The sequence below is a fragment of the Phyllobates terribilis genome, unplaced genomic scaffold (assembly GCF_046119375.1).
Source record: "Phyllobates terribilis strain yellow unplaced genomic scaffold, ASM4611937v1 Scaffold_4__5_contigs__length_816908805, whole genome shotgun sequence".
Taxonomy (NCBI): domain Eukaryota; kingdom Metazoa; phylum Chordata; class Amphibia; order Anura; family Dendrobatidae; genus Phyllobates; species Phyllobates terribilis.
The window spans coordinates 800385587-800407578 of NW_027362764.1; the positions used below are offsets into that span (position 1 = coordinate 800385587).

The 21992-nt window shown below is 54.9% G+C and overlaps 1 protein-coding gene across 2 annotated transcripts in view; it reads right to left on the minus strand.

The window, feature by feature from the left end:
• Nucleotides 1-842: 842 nt before the first annotated feature.
• Nucleotides 843-21992, minus strand: part of PUF60 (poly(U) binding splicing factor 60) — a 69882-nt gene continuing 48732 nt past the window's right edge. For both annotated transcript variants that reach the window (XM_073680037.1, XM_073680035.1), the window contains 7 exons: nucleotides 3979-4140; nucleotides 3625-3717; nucleotides 3203-3416; nucleotides 2752-2942; nucleotides 2435-2570; nucleotides 1381-1616; nucleotides 843-1269 (listed from right to left, as the gene is read on the minus strand). In XM_073680037.1, coding sequence (XP_073536138.1) covers nucleotides 970-1269; nucleotides 1381-1616; nucleotides 2435-2570; nucleotides 2752-2942; nucleotides 3203-3416; nucleotides 3625-3717; nucleotides 3979-4140 — 1332 coding nt within the window. In that variant the 3' untranslated portion in view covers nucleotides 843-969. The remainder of the gene's footprint in view (nucleotides 1270-1380; nucleotides 1617-2434; nucleotides 2571-2751; nucleotides 2943-3202; nucleotides 3417-3624; nucleotides 3718-3978; nucleotides 4141-21992) is intronic.

Genomic DNA, 21992 nt, shown 5'->3' on the forward strand with positions numbered 1-21992 from the left:
CGGGGCTTGATGTCTGATGTGCCCAATTAGCCCTTTTCCCTCGCTGTGTCATGTGACTCCTTAGCGTCACCAGGTGTCAACGAGGAGCAGGGTGGTAAATGTGGGGGTCTCGCTCTCCTCTTCTCTCATACTTACAGAACTCTTTGAGAATCAGATCAATAGACTTCTTGCTCCACATAAAGATGTCGAGGCCATAAGAAGATCGCCGACACCCTGACACTGAGCGGCGGCAGCGGTCCAAGACCATCCAGTAGTGGAACAAGACTCCTATGGCCGGCGGCTTGTGGGGCCGGCGGCCAGAGGAGCCCCCAGGATCACGTCTCCGCTGACGGGAGGCGATGCCCACCCACACCATGTACACGGTGCTGTCAGCGAGTGTGAAAGTGCAATAGTGAAGGGTTTTCTGCGGCTTTTGAGCGTCTTATCGTTTCTTCTATAGGGCGGCGCTAACAGCGAGGTCCCCTATGAACCCCTGCACGTGGCGGACTTTCACAGGAGGACCAACATTAAAGTCATGGGGGCATTCACCAAGCCCCCCCACTGCCATGAAAACACATAGACCCCCTTAGAGGAGGAGGCCGATGGGCACCCAGCACGGCGTACTCCCAGAGGCCCCTTATAGTGGCATTTATGGGGTTACCCCCGGCAGGGCTCGGACCTCCACACCCGATAAGTGCAGTAAATGGCAGGTGCATGCTTGGAAGGGATTATGAGCTGCAGTGGAAATTATAGTAATACAAGGCTTGGCACTGATACTAGGGGATCCATAGCGAACGCCTCCCTACGTACAAGCAGCTGGAATTATCAGTGAAATGGACGACAAAGAGAAGAAGAAAAAAAAAAAAAAAAAAAGCAGACATTTTATTACCCAGAATTCTACGCAGCAGAATAAGGACAAATTCACAATCATTGATAAAAAATAAACAGTACATGGACAGATGGGGGAGGATGGGGGTGATAGTCCGGGGCTCACGCTGATAGATCACTGTTGTCGAACCTTTCTTGGTCATAAACTTCGGCCACCACTTTGCGTCCAGCGAACCAGCGTCCATTCAGCGCCTGGATGGCTTTGTGCGTCTCGCTGGCCATGGAGAACTCCACAAATATTTTAACAATGATTTCGGCGTCTTCCTCCTCTCCCTGCTTTTCCTGATAAATGATCACCCGGTTGACAGCGCCAAACTTTCCACATTCCTCCGTTACCTCCCCCTCCAAGTCGTCGTCAATATCTCTGGGATCCACCATGTTACGTAAAACCATGACTGTGGACTGAGGGAGACAAGAGACATGGATGACAAACGTTGCGGCCCTCCAATGACCCCTCCCGGCGGGCCCTCCAAAGACCCCTCCCGACGGGCCTGCAGAGCTCCTGCCTCTCACCTCCTGCTTGCGCATGAGCTTCTGCATCACCATGTGCCGGGCGCTGCTCCCCGAGATGCTCATATGCTCCTGCTCGCTCAGCATCTCCGGCCGCTCCGACTCCGGCACCAACTCCTCCTCTTCCTTATCCTTCTTAGCTTCCATCTGCGCCAGGGCTGGGGGGCTGGACAGTATGGGGTTCACCAGCCCCACCTGGGGGATAGCCACTGGTAGTGTCGGCCGTACTGGGGTCACACCTAAAGCAAAGGCAAGACCATTAAGAAAAAACACCAAAAAGTGCAGACAAAAGAACCGGAGTGAAAAAGGGTAAGGAGACCGCCCCCAAACAGGGGTAAGGAGACCGCCCTGTGCTTTCTTCTCCAGATTAAGCCATAGTATAAAATCTTGAGAACACTGCATCATTAGTGCACACACTTTACAAATAGACTACTTTACACGGGGGACGGGGGACGGGGACGGGGGACGGGGACGGGGGACGGGGACGGGACAGAGGACGGGACAGAGGACGGGACAGAGGACGGGACAGAGGACGGGACAGAGGACGGGACAGAGGACGGGACAGAGGACGGGACAGAGGACGGGACAGAGGACGGGACAGAGGACGGGACAGAGGACGGGACAGAGGACGGGACAGAGGACGGGACAGAGGACGGGACAGAGGACGGGACAGAGGACGGGACAGAGGACGGGACAGAGGACGGGACAGAGGACGGGACAGAGGACGGGACAGGGGACGGGACAGGGGACGGGACAGGGGACGGGACAGGGGACGGGACAGGGGACGGGACAGGGGACGGGACAGGGGACGGGACAGGGGACGGGACAGGGGACGGGACAGGGGACGGGACAGGGGACGGGACAGGGGACGGGACAGGGGACGGGACAGGGGACGGGACAGGGGACGGGACAGAGGACAGGACAGAGGACAGGACTGAGCTGCCTGATGGGTATCAGATAACTGTATTACAAATCAGTCTTGTGCCTCCTGGTACCGCATTGATTAATGGCCTCTGTGGTGGTACAATCGGTTCCCCATCCCACACCGGTCACCTACCTGTAATAACCCCCGGGGCCTGTGCTGCCATCACTGCCTGAGGTAATGCCCCAAGTGGCTGTGCCAGGGTTAGTGCCGGTGTGACAAGCCCAGGACTGGTCAGCGTGCCGAGGACCGCCGCTCCGGCTACTGCTTCCTACAGGAGAAAGAAGCAACACAAGGTCAAATAAACATCTGTGACGAAGAAAATGGCACAAGAGGCAACGTAGTGAGAGAGAGGGAGCCGCGCCATACAGGACGCAGCAGCCACTGAAAGGACACAAGTTGGAGTCGGAGCCCCACCACCCCAGAAAACATGAAGCCATAGTCCTCCTCACCTGAGCTGTGATCTTGGCGGTGGCAGCGGCGGCAGCTACCGCAGCAGCGGGCGGCAGACCTCCAGGTGTGGCGGGCGTCAGCAGGGGCATGGGCGGCGTTACTGCTTTTCCTACTCGGAGATACTGACCACCCAAATCAAACAAGTTCATGGAGGAAACGGCATCCTGCGAGGACTGCGCCTTCTCATACTCTGGAAGTAGGGGAAGGAAGGCGGTGAGCTCTCGGGGCAGGGCCCCCTTCATTTTACATGTGGTGCAGACAATGCGATATGCATGGGGGCTGCAGAATGCGCCAATGACTGTGGCCGCATTCACCCCAAGTGCAGACATGGCATGGCTCTCGCCAGCACCCGTGTCTGGTAACGCAGCTCAGTCCCGGCTGCAGAACTAGCACAAATACTTCACCCGTAAAGCATCCGACACCCACAGCTCGCCCTACGGGAGCACTCACCTATAAAGCCGTAACCTTTGTGTTTGCCTGTCGTGGGGTCCCGGGCTAACATACATGACTTAATCTTTCCAAAGGCCTCAAACACGCTCTTGATGTCGTCGTCGGATAAGTCCTGGTGGACAGAGGCCACGTAGATCCTGTTGAAGGAACGTGCCTCCTCTGCCAGCTGGTCGATGATGGGCTGCGCCTGGCCAATGTTACTGGGTCTGCCCACCTGGAGGGAGAGAGACCACGGCATGTGAAGCCAAGAACCTGCAGAGGACGGGGGTCCATGACGTTATGTGGGGTGACATTGCTTGTGGGGGTCTGCATGAAGCGGTGCCAGGGCACGCAATGATGGAAACCACCAAGCTGCCAGGACCGGAATCTGACCAGGCTGCTATAACATGGGATCCGCAGCGATATAAGCGCCATACTCTCACCTTTATGTTCCTTCCGCCCAACATGACGGAGTTCATCTGCTCCAGTGCCAGCTGCGCAGCCTCCGGGACCTCGTACTCCACAAACGCAAATCCCTGGAGGAAGACGAGAGAAGAATGAAGATGCAGCTCCGGCAGGCGGCCGAGATGGCGACCACCTCCTACAAGTCGCCGGATGATCTGGATAAGCATAAAACGAACTCCCTAATAATAAAAGGTGCCGTCTCCTGAGATGTTTCCCAGCTGACAACACCGAATGTAGCTGCAGAAGGATGTACGTGGACAGCTCGAGTCCCGCAGGATCATGGAAGGCACGTCCGAGGCCGGACATCACTTATGCTTTTAGGTTTTACTTACCTTGTGCTTCATTGTGACCGAGTCCCAGGACATGTCGATACTTTTAATAGGTCCAAAAGGTGCAAAGGCCTGTCGAATGGTATCTTCTCCCAGCTCGTAGTAGATGGAGCCAACGTAGACTCGGCACATTATGGCGAGGGCACGTTGCCGCTGGGCAGCGATCTAGGAGAGAAAATCCAGCAATCAGGAGCAGCGCCACCGACAGGAGCCATGAGCAAAAAACTTAAATCTCATCATCCTCGACCCCGACCACCTCCCCATCCACAGGACAATTAACCCCAGTATCTCACCACCGCCCAATTGTGAGTGCTGCCAGCGGAGGCCGCGGACAGCCCTTCCCGACCTGCAGGAGGAGGAAACTGGTTAGAGACACGTGAGAAATCACAGGACCAGGACTCGTTACCTCCAATCTCCGCACCTCCTCAGCCGGCCAAGAAAGAGTACTACTACCCGCCTAAAAATGGATCCTTCCCCTGAGTGGGCACCCGCTACCTGCCCGAGATAATACAGACATGGTCAACAAAGGGTAAACTGCAACAGATAAAGGAGCAGCCATTACTGAGCTATTATAACCCCTGAGAGGCACTGACGGGAGCGAGCACTTCAGTCTACAGAGAGGAAGGGGATAACACAGCCAGAGCGAGCGCCTCAGCCCATTGAGAGGACGGGGATAACACAGCCGGAGCGAGCGCCTCAATCTACAGAGAGGATGGGGATAACACAGCCGGAGCGAGCGCCTCTCTACAGAGAGGACGGGGATAACACAGCCAGAGCGAGCGCCTCAGTCCACTGAGAGGACGGGGATAACACAGCCAGAGCGAGCGCCTCAGACCACTGAGAGGACGGGGATAACACAGCCAGAGCGAGCGCCTCAGCCCACTGAGAGGACGGGGATAACACAGCCGGAGCGAGCGCCTCAGCCCACTGAGAAGACGGGGATAACACAGCCAGAGCGAGCGCCTCAGCCCACTGAGAGGACGGGGATAACACAGCCGGAGCGAGCGCCTCAATCTACAGAGAGGACGGGGATAACACAGCCGGAGCGAGCGCCTCAGACCACTGAGAGGACGGGGATAACACAGCCAGAGCGAGCGTCTCAATCTACAGAGAGGACGGGGATAACACAGAGCGAGCGCCTCAGCCCACTGAGAGGACGGGGATAACACAGCCAGAGCGAGCGCCTCAATCTACAGAGAGGACGGGGATAACACAGAGCGAGCGCCTCAGCCCACTGAGAGGACGGGGATAACACAGCCAGAGCGAGCGCCTCAGCCCACTGAGAGGACGGGGATAACACAGCCGGAGCGAGCGCCTCAATCTACAGAGAGGACGGGGATAACACAGCCGGAGCGAGCGCCTCAGTCCACTGAGAGGACGGGGATAACACAGCCAGAGCGAGCGCCTCAATCTACAGAGAGGACGGGGATAACACAGAGCGAGCGCCTCAGCCCACTGAGAGGACGGGGATAACACAGCCAGAGCGAGCGCCTCAATCTACAGAGAGGACGGGGATAACACAGAGTGAGCGCCTCAGCCCACTGAGAGGACAGGGATAACACAGCCAGAGCGAGCGCCTCAGCCCACTGAGAGGACGGGGATAACACAGCCGGAGCGAGCGCCTCAATCTACAGAGAGGACGGGGATAACACAGCCGGAGCGAGCGCCTCAATCTACAGAGAGGACGGGGATAACACAGCCGGAGCGAGCGCCTCAGTCCACTGAGAGGACGGGGATAACACAGCCAGAGCGAGTGCCTCAGCCCACTGAGAGGACGGGGATAACACAGCCAGAGCGAGCGCCTAAATCTACAGAGAGGACGGGGATAACACAGCCGGAGCGAGCGCCTCAATCTACAGAGAGGACAAGGATAACACAGCCGGAGAGAGCGCCTCAATCTACAGAGAGGACGGGGATAACACGGCCAGAGCGAGCGCCTCAATCTACAGAGAGAACGGGGATAACACGGCCAGAGCGAGCGCCTCAATCTACAGAGAGGACGGGGATAACAAAGCCCCGGAGCGAGCGCCTCAGTCCACTGAGAGGACGGGGATAACACGGCCAGAGCGAGCGCCTCAATCTACAGAGAGGACGGGGATAACAAAGCCCCGGAGCGAGCGCCTCAGTCCACTGAGAGGACGGGGATAACACGGCCGGAGTGAGCATCTCAATCTACAAAAAGGTTGGGGATAAAACAGCCGAAGGGAGCGCCTCAGTCTACAGAAAGGACGGGGATAACATGGCCGGAGCGAGCGCCTCAGTCTACAGAGGACGGGGATAACACAGCCGGAGCGAACGCCTCAATCTACAGAGAGGACGGGGATAACACAGCCGGAGCGAACGCCTCAATCTACAGAGAGGACGGGGATAACACAGCCGGAGCGAACGCCTCAATCTACAGAGAGGACGGGGATAACACAGCCGGAGCGAGTGCCTCAGTCTACATTGGCACGTTCAGGAATTGCTGCCATTTTTCTACAAATCCTCCTCATTTCAGGGTCTCAGAAGTAAGCGGACAAATTAAATTTTCCATAAATAAAATGTCGATGTTGAACCCTTTGCAGCAATGATGGCCTGAAGTCTGGAGGCCATGGATGTCACCATCGCTGGTCTCCTCCGGTGTGAGGCTTTGCAGCAATGACGGCCTGAAGTCTGGAGGCCATGGACGTCACCATCGCTGGTCTCCTCCGGTGTGAGGCTTTGCAGCAATGACGGGCTGAAGTCTGGGGGCCATGGCCGTCACCATCGCTGGTCTCCTGTGTGAGGTTCTGCAGCAATGACGCTGGCCTCTTCCGGTGTGAGGCTTTGCAGTAATGACGTCCTGAAGTCTGGAGGCCATGGATGTCACCATCGCTGGTCTCCTCCGGTGTGAGGCTTTGCAGCAATGACGGCCTGAAGTCTGGAGGCCATGGCCGTCACCATCGCTGGTCTCCTCCGGTGTGAGACTTTGTAGCAATGATGGCCTGGAGTCTGGAGGCCATGGCCGTCACCATCGCTGGTCTCCTCCGGTGTGAGGCTTTGCAGCAATGACGGCCTGGAGTCTGGAGGCCATGCCGTCACCATCGCTGGTTTTCTTCAGTGTGAGGCTTTGCAGCAATGATGGTCTGAAGTCTGGAGGGCATGGCCGGCACCATCGCTGGCCTCCTCCGGTGTGAGGCTTTGCAGCAATGATGGCCTGAAGTCTGGAGGCCACGGCTGTCACCATCGCTGGCCTCCTCCGGTGTGAGGCTTTGCCGCCTTTCCTGCAGTGACTTCAGTTGTCGCTTGTTTGTGGCTCTTTCTACCCTTTGCCTTCAGCCGGTGAAATACGGCTCGATGGGCTGAGATCTGGTGAGGATTAAGCCATTGCAGAACATTCCCCGTCTTTGCTTTCTCAGGATGTTTTGGGTCATGGTCCGTCTGTCCTGTGAAGCCTCCAATCATCCTTGCTGGATTTGGGTGAATCTGAGCAGACAGTCTCGCCCTGTACACACAGGATTCATCCGGCTGCTTCTGTCTTCAGTCTCATCATCATCAGTAACCACTGGTGACCCTGCCCCGTTGGCAGCCATGCATGTCCGCGCCATCACACCGCCTCCACCATGTGTTACATGGGATGTGCCGAGGATCAGGAGCCGCTCCAAGCAGTCTCCAGACTTTCTCCTTCCATCATTCTGGTGCAGGGTGATCTTGGTTTTGCTTTTCCAGCCCTGGCGGCTTCTTTAGATGTTTTTGGTAAAGTCTAATCCGGCCTTTCTATTTTCTGGCTGATTAATGGTTTGCACCTTGTGGTGACCCCTCGGTATTTGCTCTTATGTCTTCTGTTTATGGAGGACTTCCTGGAGGGTGGTCTTCAATTGAAGAGGGATGTTGTTAAGGGGATTTTCTTCACCATGGGAAGGATTGTGCGATCATCCATCCCTGGTGTCTTCCGGGGACGTCCAGGCCATTCTGAGTTTTTTTCAGAATGTACAAACGTTGATTTGGCCAGTACGAATATTTTTGCCCTCTGATGAATTTATTCCTTTTTTTTTTTAGCCTAACAATGGTCCGTTTCTCTTCCATTGAGAGCTCTTTTGTCCGCATGTTGTGGGTTCACAGCAAACAGCTTCCAAATGCAAATGCTGCACCTTGACCTTTTACCTGCTTAATTGATGAAGGATTAACGATGGAAAAGCCCATGCAGCCCAGTAAAGAGCTTCTGAGATAATTGTCTAAGTACTTTTGGTCCCTTTATAAAGAGGCAGCTCCATATTACAGAGCTGTAATGCCTAAACCCTTCCCCCCAATAAGGATGTGAACCCCCTCAGATTAAAGCTGAGAGTCGGCACTTTAAGCCCAGTTTGATGATAGAACTGGATCTGGAGTGTGTTTTGGTAAATGTCTACAATGCCAAAACTTGCATCACCGTTTTAGAAACACATTTAATATGAATCAGGACTGACTATTAGGCTGCAGCTTCTTACACCACAGCCCCAGACACGGCTCAGAGAGGGGACTGTTCTCCTTCATGAGAAATCTCTCTGTAAGGGCCACAAGTTCTCACTAGGGTTTAGGTCCGGAGAGGACGGGGCCGGGTCATTATTCTCCATCTTTGTGGCCTTTCTTGGCCCCGAGCAGTGGAGACTGAGATGCTGCAATGGAGACTTGTCCTGCAGAACAGTCCTGGATTTCTGGAGAGACGCAGTCTAATTCCTGCTCCACTGCTGGTAGTGTCTTCTAATCAGCGGCAGGAGGTTTGGGAGATGACTGTGATCCATCTTAAACCCGAAAAGGGTCCAAAGAGCTCCTCTGTAATAATCCCGGCCCATAGCAGTGCCCACCTCCACCTCGCTGGGGTCTGAGGGGAAGTGGAGGTCTGTGCCCGGCTGATCAGCTCCAGCCCATCCAGAGTCGCTCTCATCTCATTAGTCCATAAAACCTGTGAACAATCTGTATCAGATATTTCGTGGCCTAGTCTTTACTTGTCCACTTCTGTGTCTTACTAAGTGGTGGTCGGTCTCGGCCTCCTCACCTCGGCTCTCTCTCTGAGCACCTTGTATTTCTATGTCTTGCTCAGTGGTGGTCGGGCTCAGCCTCCTCACCTCGGCCGTGTCTCTGAGCACTGAACACCTTGTATTTCTGTGTCTTGCTCAGTGGTGGTCGGTCTCGGCCTCCTCACCTCGGCTGTGTCTCTGAGCAGCTTGTACTTCTGTGTCTTGCTCAGTGGTGGTCGGGCTCAGCCTCCTCACCTCAGCCTCCTCACCTCAGCCGTGTCTCTGAGCACCTTGTACTTCTGTGTCTTGCTCAGTGGTGGTCGGGCTCAGCCTCCTCACCTCAGCCGTGTCTCTGAGCACCTTGTACTTCTGTGTCTTGCTCAGTGGTGGTCGGGCTCAGCCTCCTCACCTCGGCCATGTCTCTGAGCACCTTGTCCTTCTGAGTATTGCTCAGTGGTGGTCGGGCTCGGCCTCCTCACCTCGGCTGTGTCTCTGAGCAGCTTGTACTTCTGTTTCTTGCTCAGTGGTGGTCGGTCTCGGCCTCCTCACCTCGGCTGTGTCTCTGAGCACCTTGTCCTTCTGTGTCTTGCTCAGTGGTGGTCGGTCTCAGCCTCCTCACCTCGGCTGTGTCTCTGAGCAGCTTGTACTTCTGTGTCTCGCTCAGTGGTGGTCGGTCTCGGCCTCCTCACCTCGGCTGTGTCTCTGAGCACCTTGTACTTCTGTGTCTCGCTCAGTGGTGGTCGGGCTCAGCCTCCTCACCTCGGCCATGTCTCTGAGCACCTTGTACTTCTGTGTCTTGCTCAGTGGTGGTCGGGCTCGACCTCCTCCTCAGCTGTGTCTCTCAGCACTGAGCACCTTGTACTTCTGGCCTCCTTGGAGGCTGCAGATCGGCTTCTTCTTGTGTCTTTGGTGTTTTTCGGCGGCTTTTTTTGGCTCACGTTCTTTGCTCCCCATTTGCAACAAAAGTTTTGCTGGTTTTGTGATCGCCCCAATATCTTGACATTTTGCAGGAGCTGCGTCCTCTGTAGACTGGGAGCAATCGGTTACTTTTCAGAGTCAAGTACAGCGCCTTGAAAATGTCTTCACACCCCATAAATGTTTCCACATCTTTCACGTTACACCCACAAACTGAAATGTATTTTATTGGGATTTTCTGTGATACAAAGTAACGAGCATTTGTGATGTGTAAAGGAAAGGATACATGGTTTACTATGGTAATTATTTACACGTATAAATCTGAACATTGTGCATTTGTATTCAACCCCCTGTAGACGGATGCCCCTAAATAAAATCCTAAGTGACCAATCGTCTCCATAAGTCACATAATTAGCACACTGAGTCCACCTGGGTGTGATTTATCCTCAGTATAACCACAGCTGCTCTGTGAAGGCCTCAGAGGTTCATTAAAACCAAGGAGCTCACCAGACAGGTCAGGGATTAAGCTGAAAACCAAGGTGCACACCAGACAGGTCAGGGATAAAGCTGAAAACAAAGGAGCTCACCAGACAGGTCAGGGATAAAGCTGAAAACCAAGGAGCTCACCAGACAGGTCAGGGATAAAGCTGAAAACCAAGGAGCTCACCAGACAGGTCAGTGATAAAGCTGAAAACCAAGGAGCACACCAGACAGGTCAGGGATAAAGCTGAAAACCAAGGAGCTCACCAGACAGGCCAGGGATAAAGCTGAAAACCACGGAGCACACCAGACAGGTCAGGGATAAATTGAAGACGAAAGCAGGGTTAAGTTATAAAAAATAGCCCAAGTGCTGAACACTTCATGGAGCATCAATCCAACATCTAAACATGGGAGTATGGCACAACTACAAAGCTACCAAGACCTGGTCGTCCGCCTAACCAGACATCCCAAGCAAGTAGAGCACTAATTAGAGAAGCCAAGAATCCCATGGTCACTGAAGGAGCTGCAGATCCCCAGCTCAGGGGGAGAATCTGTCCACAGGAGAACTATTCGTCGTATACTCCACAAATCTGGCCTTTATGGAAGAGCGTCAAGAAAAAAAAGCCATTTTTTTAAAGCCTACCGTTTTCAGTAAGCCATGAAGGTGACACAGTGAGCATGTAGAAGAAGAGGCTCTGGTCAGAGGAGACCACAGGAGAACTTTTTCTAAATGTAAAAGACCCCAAAAGACTGCAGCAGAGAAAGCTGGAGAGACAGACCCCAAAAGACTGCAGCAGAGAAAGGTGGAGAGACAGACCCCAAAAGACTGCAGCAGAGAAAGGTGGAGAGACAGACCCCAAAAGACTGCAGCAGAGAAAGGTGGAGACAGACCCCAAAAGACTGCAGAGAAAGGTGGAGACAGACCCCAAAAGACTGCAGAGAAAGGTGGAGACAGACCCCAAAAGACTGCAGCAGTGATCACAGTGAGAGGTGGTCCTACATAGTAGTGACTCGGGGGCTGAATACTAACGCACGGCACAATGGTCAGATCTATATTTGTAGAATAATCAGTGACCTCGTATCATTTCCTCACTAATACTCCTTACTTTGTATCACAGAAAATCCCAATAACCTACATTTAAGTTTGTGGCTGTAACGAGAAAAAAAAAGTGCGAAAAAGTTTGTGGGGTATGAAGACTTTTGCAGGGCACTGTACATTTCTTTTCTGGCTCATTTTTGGAGAACAAGCTCCTAACAATTCTGCACACCCTTCTAAAAAGCGGGGTATCCTGAGGCCACACCTCTCATTACATATCACCTGACCTGCTTCAGCCAATCAGCATGCAGGTTTATACAGGTGGAGGTGGGAAAAGTTCAGGAAAGGATGATCTGGCGACCTCCGCACTGCTGGGGATTCTGCACAGTGTAGACAGAGGTGTAAAGGCCGCGCTGTAGGGAATGTAAGCGGCAGCTCATAAAGCAGAGATGAAGGTTAGGAACTGTGGGGTCCACTCTAACGTGGAGTCACAGCTACAACTATTAGTCGGTGTAGACCCCGAGTGCGCCTCCGTTAGGCCGGGGGTCCCAAGAGGCAGGTCTGACACTCACTCCCTGGAACCAAACAGGAATTACTTCCTTCTTCACCCCTCTATTTCTGCAGCGATTAAGAAGTAGGTTCCCATTATAGACAATGTAAGGAAACCACAGACCGGTGAACCCATCATTCACTGTAATGAGCAATCATCCACAGTGCAGGGAGAAAACTAAGTGAACCCCTATATTTAAGGACTTGTAGCTGTAGATAAGACGCATGCTGGCGAGGAGGAAAACTGGAGCTCCTCCCTGAAGCTTCAGCTGATTTCTGAGATGTGCAGAACGCTCTTCAGGTGCGGACGCGGCATCGCCACAGGGTTAACGTCCGGACGAGGCCCCTTCACAGGGTTAATGTCTGAACACGAGACCTCCAAGATGTTAATGTTGGAACTCGACATCTTCAAAACACAGAGGTTTTCCCCCCACGTTTCAGAGGATTTCGGTGCGGCTCTGAGTCGCCTCGTCTTATCTCCTCCGTCCTGGGAGCATTGGGGAACATTCAGTTCTTCTGGAGACGCAGCGGCCTCCTCCTCCTCCTCCTGGAGCCGGCTCTTGCTCAATGTTTTGCAGCAGCGGACACGTGATCAGAGGCTTTACAGTCTGCACGGTGGCGAAGGAGCTTTTGCTGCTACCCCTGACTTCTCTCCCTTTCTGAATCGCCCATTGTGCTCTTGAAGTGATCAAGATGTCCAGCCCTGGAGACAGCCCTGGAGACAGCCCTGGAGACAGCCCTGGAGACAGCCCTGGAGACAGCCCTGGAGACAGCCCTGGAGACAGCCCTGGAGACAGCCCTAGTCTTGAATATTCCTGCCTTGTAGAAATGTGTGACCGTGGACTGACGCACTCCCTAGTTTCAGCTTTTGTAACATTACCCAGTGTCATGTGTCCTGGAGGCAGGGCTGACACTGGCCAGGAGAGAGGGCAGGAACCAGGCAGTGTGTGCCTTTATTTCACGGACGAGAGTCCTAAAATAACCTCCAGCCCTCTCTTCCTCCTCCTCCTCTCCAGCCCTCTCTTCCTCCTCCTCCTCCTCTCCAGCCCTCTCTTCCTCCTCCTCCTCCTCCTCTCCAGCCCTCTCTTCCTCCTCCTCCTCCTCCTCTCCAGCCCTCTCTTCCTCCTCCTCCTCCTCCTCTCCAGCCCTCTCTTCCTCCTCCTCCTCCTCCTCTCCAGCCCTCTCTTCCTCCTCCTCTCCAGCCCTCTCTTCCTCCTCCTCTCCAGCCCTCTCTTCCTCCTCCTCTCCAGCCCTCTCTTCCTCCTCCTCTCCAGCCCTCTCTTCCTCCTCCTCCTCCTCCTCTCCAGCCCTCTCTTCCTCCTCCTCCTCCTCTCCAGCCCTCTCTTCCTCCTCCTCCTCCTCCTCTCCAGCCCTCTCTTCCTCCTCCTCCTCCTCTCCAGCCCTCTCTTCCTCCTCCTCCTCCTCTCCAGCCCTCTCTTCCTCCTCCTCCTCCTCTCCAGCCCTCTCTTCCTCCTCCTCCTCCTCTCCAGCCCTCTCTTCCTCCTCCTCCTCCTCTCCAGCCCTCTCTTCCTCCTCCTCCTCCTCTCCAGCCCTCTCTTCCTCCTCCTCCTCCTCTCCAGCCCTCTCTTCCTCCTCCTCCTCCTCTCCAGCCCTCTCTTCCTCCTCCTCCTCCTCTCCAGCCCTCTCTTCCTCCTCCTCCTCCTCTCCAGCCCTCTCTTCCTCCTCCTCCTCCTCTCCAGCCCTCTCTTCCTCCTCCTCCTCTCCAGCCCTCTCTTCCTCCTCCTCCTCCTCTCCAGCCCTCTCTTCCTCCTCCTCCTCCTCTCCAGCCCTCTCTTCCTCCTCCTCCTCTCCAGCCCTCTCTTCCTCCTCCTCCTCTCCAGCCCTCTCTTCCTCCTCCTCCTCTCCAGCCCTCTCTTCCTCCTCCTCCTCTCCAGCCCTCTCTTCCTCCTCCTCCTCTCCAGCCCTCTCTTCCTCCTCCTCCTCTCCAGCCCTCTCTTCCTCCTCCTCCTCTCCAGCCCTCTCTTCCTCCTCCTCCTCTCCAGCCCTCTCTTCCTCCTCCTCCTCTCCAGCCCTCTCTTCCTCCTCCTCCTCTCCAGCCCTCTCTTCCTCCTCCTCCTCTCCAGCCCTCTCTTCCTCCTCCTCCTCTCCAGCCCTCTCTTTCTCCTCCTCCTCTCCAGCCCTCTCTTCCTCCTCCTCCTCTCCAGCCCTCTCTTCCTCCTCCTCCTCTCCAGCCCTCTCTTCCTCCTCCTCCTCTCCAGCCCTCTCTTCCTCCTCCTCCTCTCCAGCCCTCTCTTCCTCCTCCTCCTCTCCAGCCCTCTCTTCCTCCTCCTCCTCTCCAGCCCTCTCTTCCTCCTCCTCCTCTCCAGCCCTCTCTTCCTCCTCCTCCTCTCCAGCCCTCTCTTCCTCCTCCTCCTCTCCAGCCCTCTCTTCCTCCTCCTCCTCTCCAGCCCTCTCTTCCTCCTCCTCCTCTCCAGCCCTCTCTTCCTCCTCCTCCTCTCCAGCCCTCTCTTCCTCCTCCTCCTCTCCAGCCCTCTCTTCCTCCTCCTCCTCTCCAGCCCTCTCTTCCTCCTCCTCCTCTCCAGCCCTCTCTTCCTCCTCCTCCTCTCCAGCCCTCTCTTCCTCCTCCTCCTCTCCAGCCCTCTCTTCCTCCTCCTCCTCTCCAGCCCTCTCTTCCTCCTCCTCCTCTCCAGCCCTCTCTTCCTCCTCCTCCTCTCCAGCCCTCTATTCCTCGTCCTCCTCTCCAGCCCTCTATTCCTCGTCTCCTCTCCAGCCCTCTCTTCCTCTCCAGCCCTCTCCTCCTCTCCAGCCCTCTCCTCCTCCTCCTCCTCTCCAGCCCTCTCTTCCCTCCTCCTCCTCTCCAGCCCTCTCTTCCTCCTCCTCCTCTCCAGCCCTCTCTTCCTCCTCCTCCTCTCCAGCCCTCTCTTCCTCCTCCTCCTCTCCAGCCCTCTCTTCCTCCTCCTCCTCTCCAGCCCTCTCTTCCTCCTCCTCCTCTCCAGCCCTCTCTTCCTCCTCCTCCTCTCCAGCCCTCTCTTCCTCCTCCTCCTCTCCAGCCCTCTCTTCCTCCTCCTCCTCTCAGCCCTCTATTCCTCGTCCTCCTCTCCAGCCCTCTCTTCCTCTCCAGCCCTCTCTTCCTCTCCAGCCCTCTCTTCCTCCTCCTCTCCAGCCCTCTCTTCCTCCTCCTCCTCTCCAGCCCTCCTCCTCCTCCTCTCCAGCCCTCTTCCTCCTCCTCTCCAGCCCTCTCTTCCTCCTCCTCCTCTCCAGCCCTCTCCTCCTCCTCTCCAGCCCTCTCCTCCTCCTCCCCAGCCCTCTCCTCCTCCTCCCCAGCCCTCTCTTCCTCCTCCCCAGCCCTCTCTTCTTCCTCCTCTCCAGCCCTCTCTTCTCCCTCCTCTCCAACCCTCTCTTCCTCCTCCTCCCCAGCCCTCTCTTCCTCCTCCTCCCCAGCCCTCTCTTCCTCCTCCTCCCCAGCCCTCTCTTCCTCCTCCTCTCCAGCCCTCTCTTCCTCCTCCTCTCCAGCCCTCTCTTCCTCCTCCTCCTCCTCTCCAGCCCTCTCTTCCTCCTCCTCCTCCTCTCCAGCCCTCTCTTCCTCCTCCTCCTCCTCTCCAGCCCTCTCTTCCTCCTCCTCCTCCTCTCCAGCCCTCTCTTCCTCCTCCTCTCCAGCCCTCTCTTCCTCCTCCTCTCCAGCCCTCTCTTCCTCCTCCTCTCCAGCCCTCTCTTCCTCCTCCTCCCCAGCCCTCTCTTCCTCCTCCTCTCCAGCCCTCTCTTCCTCCTCCTCCCCAGCCCTCTCTTCCTCCTCCTCTCCAGCCCTCTCTTCCTCCTCCTCTCCAGCCCTCTCTTCCTCCTCCTCTCCAGCCCTCTCTTCCTCCTCCTCCTCTCCAGCCCTCTCTTCCTCCTCCTCCTCTCCAGCCCTCTCTTCCTCCTCCTCCTCTCCAGCCCTCTCTTCCTCCTCCTCCCCAGCCCTCTCTTCCTCCTCCTCCCCAGCCCTCTCTTCCTCCTCCTCCTCTCCAGCCCTCTCCTCCTCCTCTCCAGCCCTCTCCTCCTCCTCTCCAGCCCTCTCCTCCTCCTCCTCCCCAGCCCTCTCCTCCCCAGCCCTCTCCCTCCTCCTCCTCCCCAGCCCTCTCCTCCTCCTCCTCCCCAGCCCTCTCCTCCTCCTCCTCCCCAGCCCTCTCTTCCTCCTCCTCCCCAGCCCTCTCTTCCTCCTCCTCTCCAGCCCTCTCTTCCTCCTCCTCTCCAGCCCTCTCTTCCTCTCCTCCTCCCCAGCCCTCTCTTCCTCCTCCTCCTCCCCAGCCCTCTCTTCCTCCTCCTCCCCAGCCCTCTCCTCCTCCTCTCCAGCCCTCTCCTCCTCCTCCTCCCCAGCCCTCTCCTCCTCCTCCCCAGCCCTCTCCTCCTCCTCCTCCCCAGCCCTCTCCTCCTCCTCCTCCCCAGCCCTCTCCTCCTCCTCCTCCCCAGCCCTCTCCTCCTCCTCCTCCCCAGCCCTCTCTTCCTCCTCCTCCCCAGCCCTCTCTTCCTCCTCCTCTCCAGCCCTCTCTTCCTCCTCCTCCCCAGCCCTCTCTTCCTCCTCCTCCTCTCCAGCCCTCTTCCTCCTCCTCTCCAGCCCTCTCTTCCTCCTCCTCCCCAGCCCTCTCTTCCTCCTCCTCCCCAGCCCTCTCTTCCTCCTCCTCCTCTCCAGCCCTCTCTTCCTCTTCCTCCTCCTCTCCAGCCCTCTCTTCCTCCTCCTCCTCTCCAGCCCTCTCCTCCTCCTCTCCAGCCCTCTCCTCCTCCTCTCCAGCCCTCTCCTCCTCCTCTCCAGCCCTCTCCTCCTCCTCCTCCCCAGCCCTCTCTTCCTCCTCCTCTCCAGCCCTCTCTTCCTCCTCCTCTCCAGCCCTCTCTTCCTCCTCCTCTCCAGCCCTCTCTTCCTCCTCCTCCTCCTCTCCAGCCCTCTCTTCCTCCTCCTCCCCAGCCCTCTCTTCCTCCTCCTCCCCAGCCCTCTCTTCCTCCTCCTCTCCAGCCCTCTCTTCCTCCTCCTCTCCAGCCCTCTCTTCCTCCTCCTCCTCTCCAGCCCTCTCTTCCTCCTCCTCCTCCTCTCCAGCCCTCTCTTCCTCCTCCTCCTCCTCTCCAGCCCTCTCTTCCTCCTCCTCCTCTCCAGCCCTCTCTTCCTCCTCCTCCCCAGCCCTCTCTTCCTCCTCCTCCTCTCCAGCCCTCTCCTCCTCCTCTCCAGCCCTCTCCTCCTCCTCCTCCCCAGCCCTCTCCTCCTCCTCCTCCCCAGCCCTCTCCTCCTCCTCCTCCCCAACCCTCTCCTCCTCCTCCTCCCCAGCCCTCTCTTCCTCCTCCTCCTCCTCCAGCCCTCTCCTCCTCCTCTCCAGCCCTCTCCTCCTCCTCTCCAGCCCTCTCCTCCTCTCCAGCCCTCTCCTCCTCCTCCTCCCCAGCCCTCTCCTCCTCCTCCTCCCAAGCCCTCTCCTCCTCCTCCTCCCCAACCCTCTCCTCCTCCTCCTCCCCAGCCCTCTCTTCCTCCTCCTCCCCAGCCCTCTCTTCCTCCTCCTCTCCAGCCCTCTCTTCCTCCTCCTCCCCAACCCTCTCCTCCTCCTCCTCCCCAGCCCTCTCTTCCTCCTCCTCCCCAGCCCTCTCTTCCTCCTCCTCTCCAGCCCTCTCTTCCTCCTCCTCTCCAGCCCTCTCTTCCTCCTCCTCCTCTCCAGCCCTCTCTTCCTCCTCCTCCTCCCCAGCCCTCTCTTCCTCCTCCTCCCCAGCCTCTCTTCCTCCTCCTCCCCAGCCCTCTCTTCCTCCTCCTCTCCAGCCCTCTCTTCCTCCTCCTCTCCAGCCCTCTCTTCCTCCTCCTCCTCTCCAGCCCTCTCTTCCTCCTCCTCCTCTCCAGCCCTCTCTTCCTCCTCCTCCTCTCCAGCCCTCTTCCTCCTCCTCCTCTCCAGCCCTCTTCCTCCTCCTCTCCAGCCCTCTCTTCCTCCTCCTCCCCAGCCCTCTCTCTCTCCTCCTCTCCAGCCCTCTCCTCCTCCTCCTCTCTCCAGCCCTCTCCTCCTCCTCCTCCCCAGCCCTCTCTTCCTCCTCCTCCTCTCCAGCCCTCTCTTCCTCCTCCTCCTCTCCAGCCCTCTCTTCCTCCTCCTCCTCTCCAGCCCTCTCTTCCTCCTCCTCCTCTCCAGCCCTCTCCTCCTCCTCCTCCCCAGCCCTCTCTTCCTCCTCCTCCTCTCCAGCCCTCTCTTCCTCCTCCTCTCCAGCCCTCTCTTCCTCCTCCTCCTCTCCAGCCCTCTCTTCCTCCTCCTCCTCTCCAGCCCTCTCTTCCTCCTCCTCTCCAGCCCTCATTTCCTCCTCCTCTCCAGCCCTCATTTCCTCCTCCTCTCCAGCCCTCATTTCCTCCTCCTCTCCAGCCCTCATTTCCTCCTCCTCTCCAGCCCTCATTTCCTCCACGGAAAAACCTTTTGACAATTAGTTCTTGATGTCTTGGGTTCACTTACATTTTCCTTGCCCTGAGCACAGTATGGACTGACTGCACTGAGTTTTCCCATCTTTGTCACTGTATTTAGGGTCTTTTGTTTCTATAGGAGCCTCCCATGTATATAGGGAATCCCTCCGCCCCACGTGGGAGCCCTATAAACATCCAGGGTAAAGAATGGGATATCTCCCCAGGCTGCAGTCATAGCCAATGCTGGGGGATCGGCAGGTGTCACCATGGGTGCGAAGCCCCCTATAAAGATAGTTACCGCCGAGGACGTGGATTTGCTATAAATGTCCAAGAAGGAAACACTTTAATAAAAAAGAAAAGGCGCAGTGGACGTGGGAGAGGCAGCAGGAGGCGAGCGGCACCGGGAGACCCCAGTCACAGACACAAGATCCAGCATCGGCTCCACTAATCCTCCCCTCATCCACATACAAGGCCAAGGGGCTTAAATACTCTGTGCTGCTGTCTCCATCCATATACATTTTGTGGTGTCGAGTCGTCATCCGGAGCCAAGCGAAGGACCTGCAGGTATGAAGGCGTCGCTTCATGGTCGGCCTGCAGGTGCTCGCAGCGTGCAAAACGTTGAATACAACGTACAGGACTACACCGTGCACCACAGAAAGCTAATCCACTGCTGAAATCTCCCAGCAGCCCCTGCTCCTGCAGAGCGTTTACACCAGTATCAGGAAGTATATCTGTACACGGACTGAGGAAAAGCTCAACGCACCCACAATCCATGAAGGGAGAGAGCTGCAGGTCCACAAGAAACCCTACAGCAGAATAGTGAGTGCAGCTCTGGAGTATAATACAGGAGGTAACTCAGGATCAGTAATGTAATATATGTACACAGTGACTGCACCAGCAGAATAGTGAGTGCAGCTCTGGAGTATAATACAGGAGGTAACTCAGGATCAGTAATATAATGTATGTACACAGTGACTGCACCAGCAGAATAGTGAGTGCAGCTCTGGAGTATAATACAGGATGTAACTCAGGATCAGTAATGTAATGTATGTACACAGTGACTGCACCAGCAGAATAGTGAGTGCAGCTCTGGAGTATAATACAGGATGTAACTCAGGATCAGTAATGTATGTACACAGTGACTGCACCAGCAGAATAGTGAGTGCTGCTCTGAGGTATAATACAGGAGGTAACTCAGGATCAGTAATGTAATGTATGTACACAGTGACTGCACCAGCAGAATAGTGAGTGCAGCTCTGGAGGATAATACAGGATGTAACTCGGGATCAGTAATGTAATGTATGTACACAGTGACTGCACCAGCAGAATAGTGAGTGCAGCTCTGGAGTATAATACAGGATGTAACTCAGGATCAGTAATGTAATGTATGTACACAGTGACTGCACCAGCAGAATAGTGAGTGCAGCTCTGGAGGATAATACAGGATGTAACTCGGGATCAGTAATGTAATGTATGTACACAGTGACTGCACCAGCAGAATAGTGAGGGCAGCTCTGGAGTATAATACAGGGTGTAACTCAGGATCAGTAATGTAATGTATGTACACAGTGACTGCACCAGCAGAATAGTGAGTGCAGCTCTGGAGTATAATACAGGATGTAACTCAGGATCAGTAATGTAATGTATGTACACAGTGACTGCACCAGCAGAATAGTGAGTGCAGCTCTGGAGAATAATACAGGAGGTAACTCAGGATCAGTAATGTAATGTATGTACACAGTGACTCCACCAGCAGAATAGTGAGTGCAGCTCTGGAGTATAATACAGGAGATAACTCAGGATCAGTAATGTAATATATGTACACAGTGACTGCACCAGCAGAATAGTGAGTGCAGCTCTGGAGTATAATACAGGATGTAACTCAGGATCAGTAATGTAATGTATGTACACAGTGACTGCACCAGCAGAATAGTGAGTGCAGCTCTGGAGTATAATACAGGATGTAACTCAGGATCAGTAATGTAATGTATATATACAGTGACTGCACCAGCAGAATAGTGAGTGCAGCTCTGGAGTATAATACAGGATGTAACTCTGGATCAGTAATGTATGTACACAGTGACTGCACCAGCAGAATAGTGAGTGCAGCTCTGGAGTATAATACAGGAGGTAACTCAGGATCAGTAATGTAATGTATGTACACAGTGACTGCACCAGCAGAATAGTGAGTGCAGCTCTGGAGTATAATACAGGAGGTAACTCAGGATCAGTAATGTATGTACACAGTGACTCCACCAGCAGAATAGTGAGTGCAGCTCTGGAGTATAATACAGGATGTAACTCAGGATCAGTAATGTAATGTATGTACACAGTGACTGCACCAGCAGAATAGTGAGCGCAGCTCTGGAGTATAATACAGGATGTAACTCAGGATCAGTAATGTAATGTATGTACACAGTGACTGCACCAGCAGAATAGTGAGCGCAGCTCTGGAGTATAATACAGGATGTAACTCAGGATCAGTAATGTAATGTATGTACACAGTGACTGCACCAGCAGAATAGTGAGTGCAGCTCTGGAGTATAATACATTACATTACTGATCCTGAGTTACCTCCTGTATTATACTCCAGAGCTGCACTCACTATTCTGCTGGTGCAGTCACTGTGTACATACATTACATTACTGATCCTGTGTTACCTCCTGTATGTACACAGTGACTGCACCAGCAGAATAGTGAGTGCAGCTCTGGAGTATAATACAGGAGGTAACTCAGGATCAGTAATGTAATGTATTATACTCCAGAGCTGCACTCACTATTCTGCTGGTGCAGTCACTGTGTACATACATTACATTACTGATCCTGAGTTACATCCTGTATTATACTCCAGAGCTGCACTCACTATTCTGCTGGTGCAGTCACTGTGTACATACATTACATTACTGATCATGTGTTACCTCCTGTATGTACACAGTGACTGCACCAGCAGAATAGTGAGTGCAGCTCTGGAGTATAATACAGGACGTAACTCAGGATCAGTAATGTAATGTATGTACACAGTGACTGCACCAGCAGAATAGTGAGCGCAGCTCTGGAGTATAATACAGGAGGTAACTCAGGATCAGTAATGTAATGTATGTACACAGTGACTGCAACAGCATAATAGTGAGTGCAGCTCTGGAGTATAATACAGGAGGTAACTCAGGATCAGTAATGTAATGTATGTACACAGTGACTGCACCAGCAGAATAGTGAGCGCAGCTCTGGAGTATAATACAGGATGTAACTCAGGATCAGTAATGTAATGTATGTACACAGTGACTGCACCAGCAGAATAGTGAGTGCAGCTCTGGAGTATAATACAGGATGTAACTCTGGATCAGTAATGTAATGTATGTACACAGTGACTGCACCAGCAGAATAGTGAGTGCAGCTCTGGAGTATAATACAGGATGTAACTCAGGATCAGTAATGTAATGTATGTACACAGTGACTGCACCAGCAGAAGTGTGAGTGCAGCTCTGGAGTATAATACAGGATGTAACTCTGGATCAGTAATGCAATGTATGTACACGGTGACTGCACCAGCAGAATAGTGAGTGCAGCTCTGGAGTATAATACAGGATGCAACTCAGGATCAGTAATGTAATGTATGTACACAGTGACTGCACCAGCAGAATAGTGAGTGCAGCTCTGGAGTATAATACAGGATGTAACTCCGGATCAGGAATGTATGTACACAGTGACTGCACCAGCAGAATAGTGAGTGCAGCTC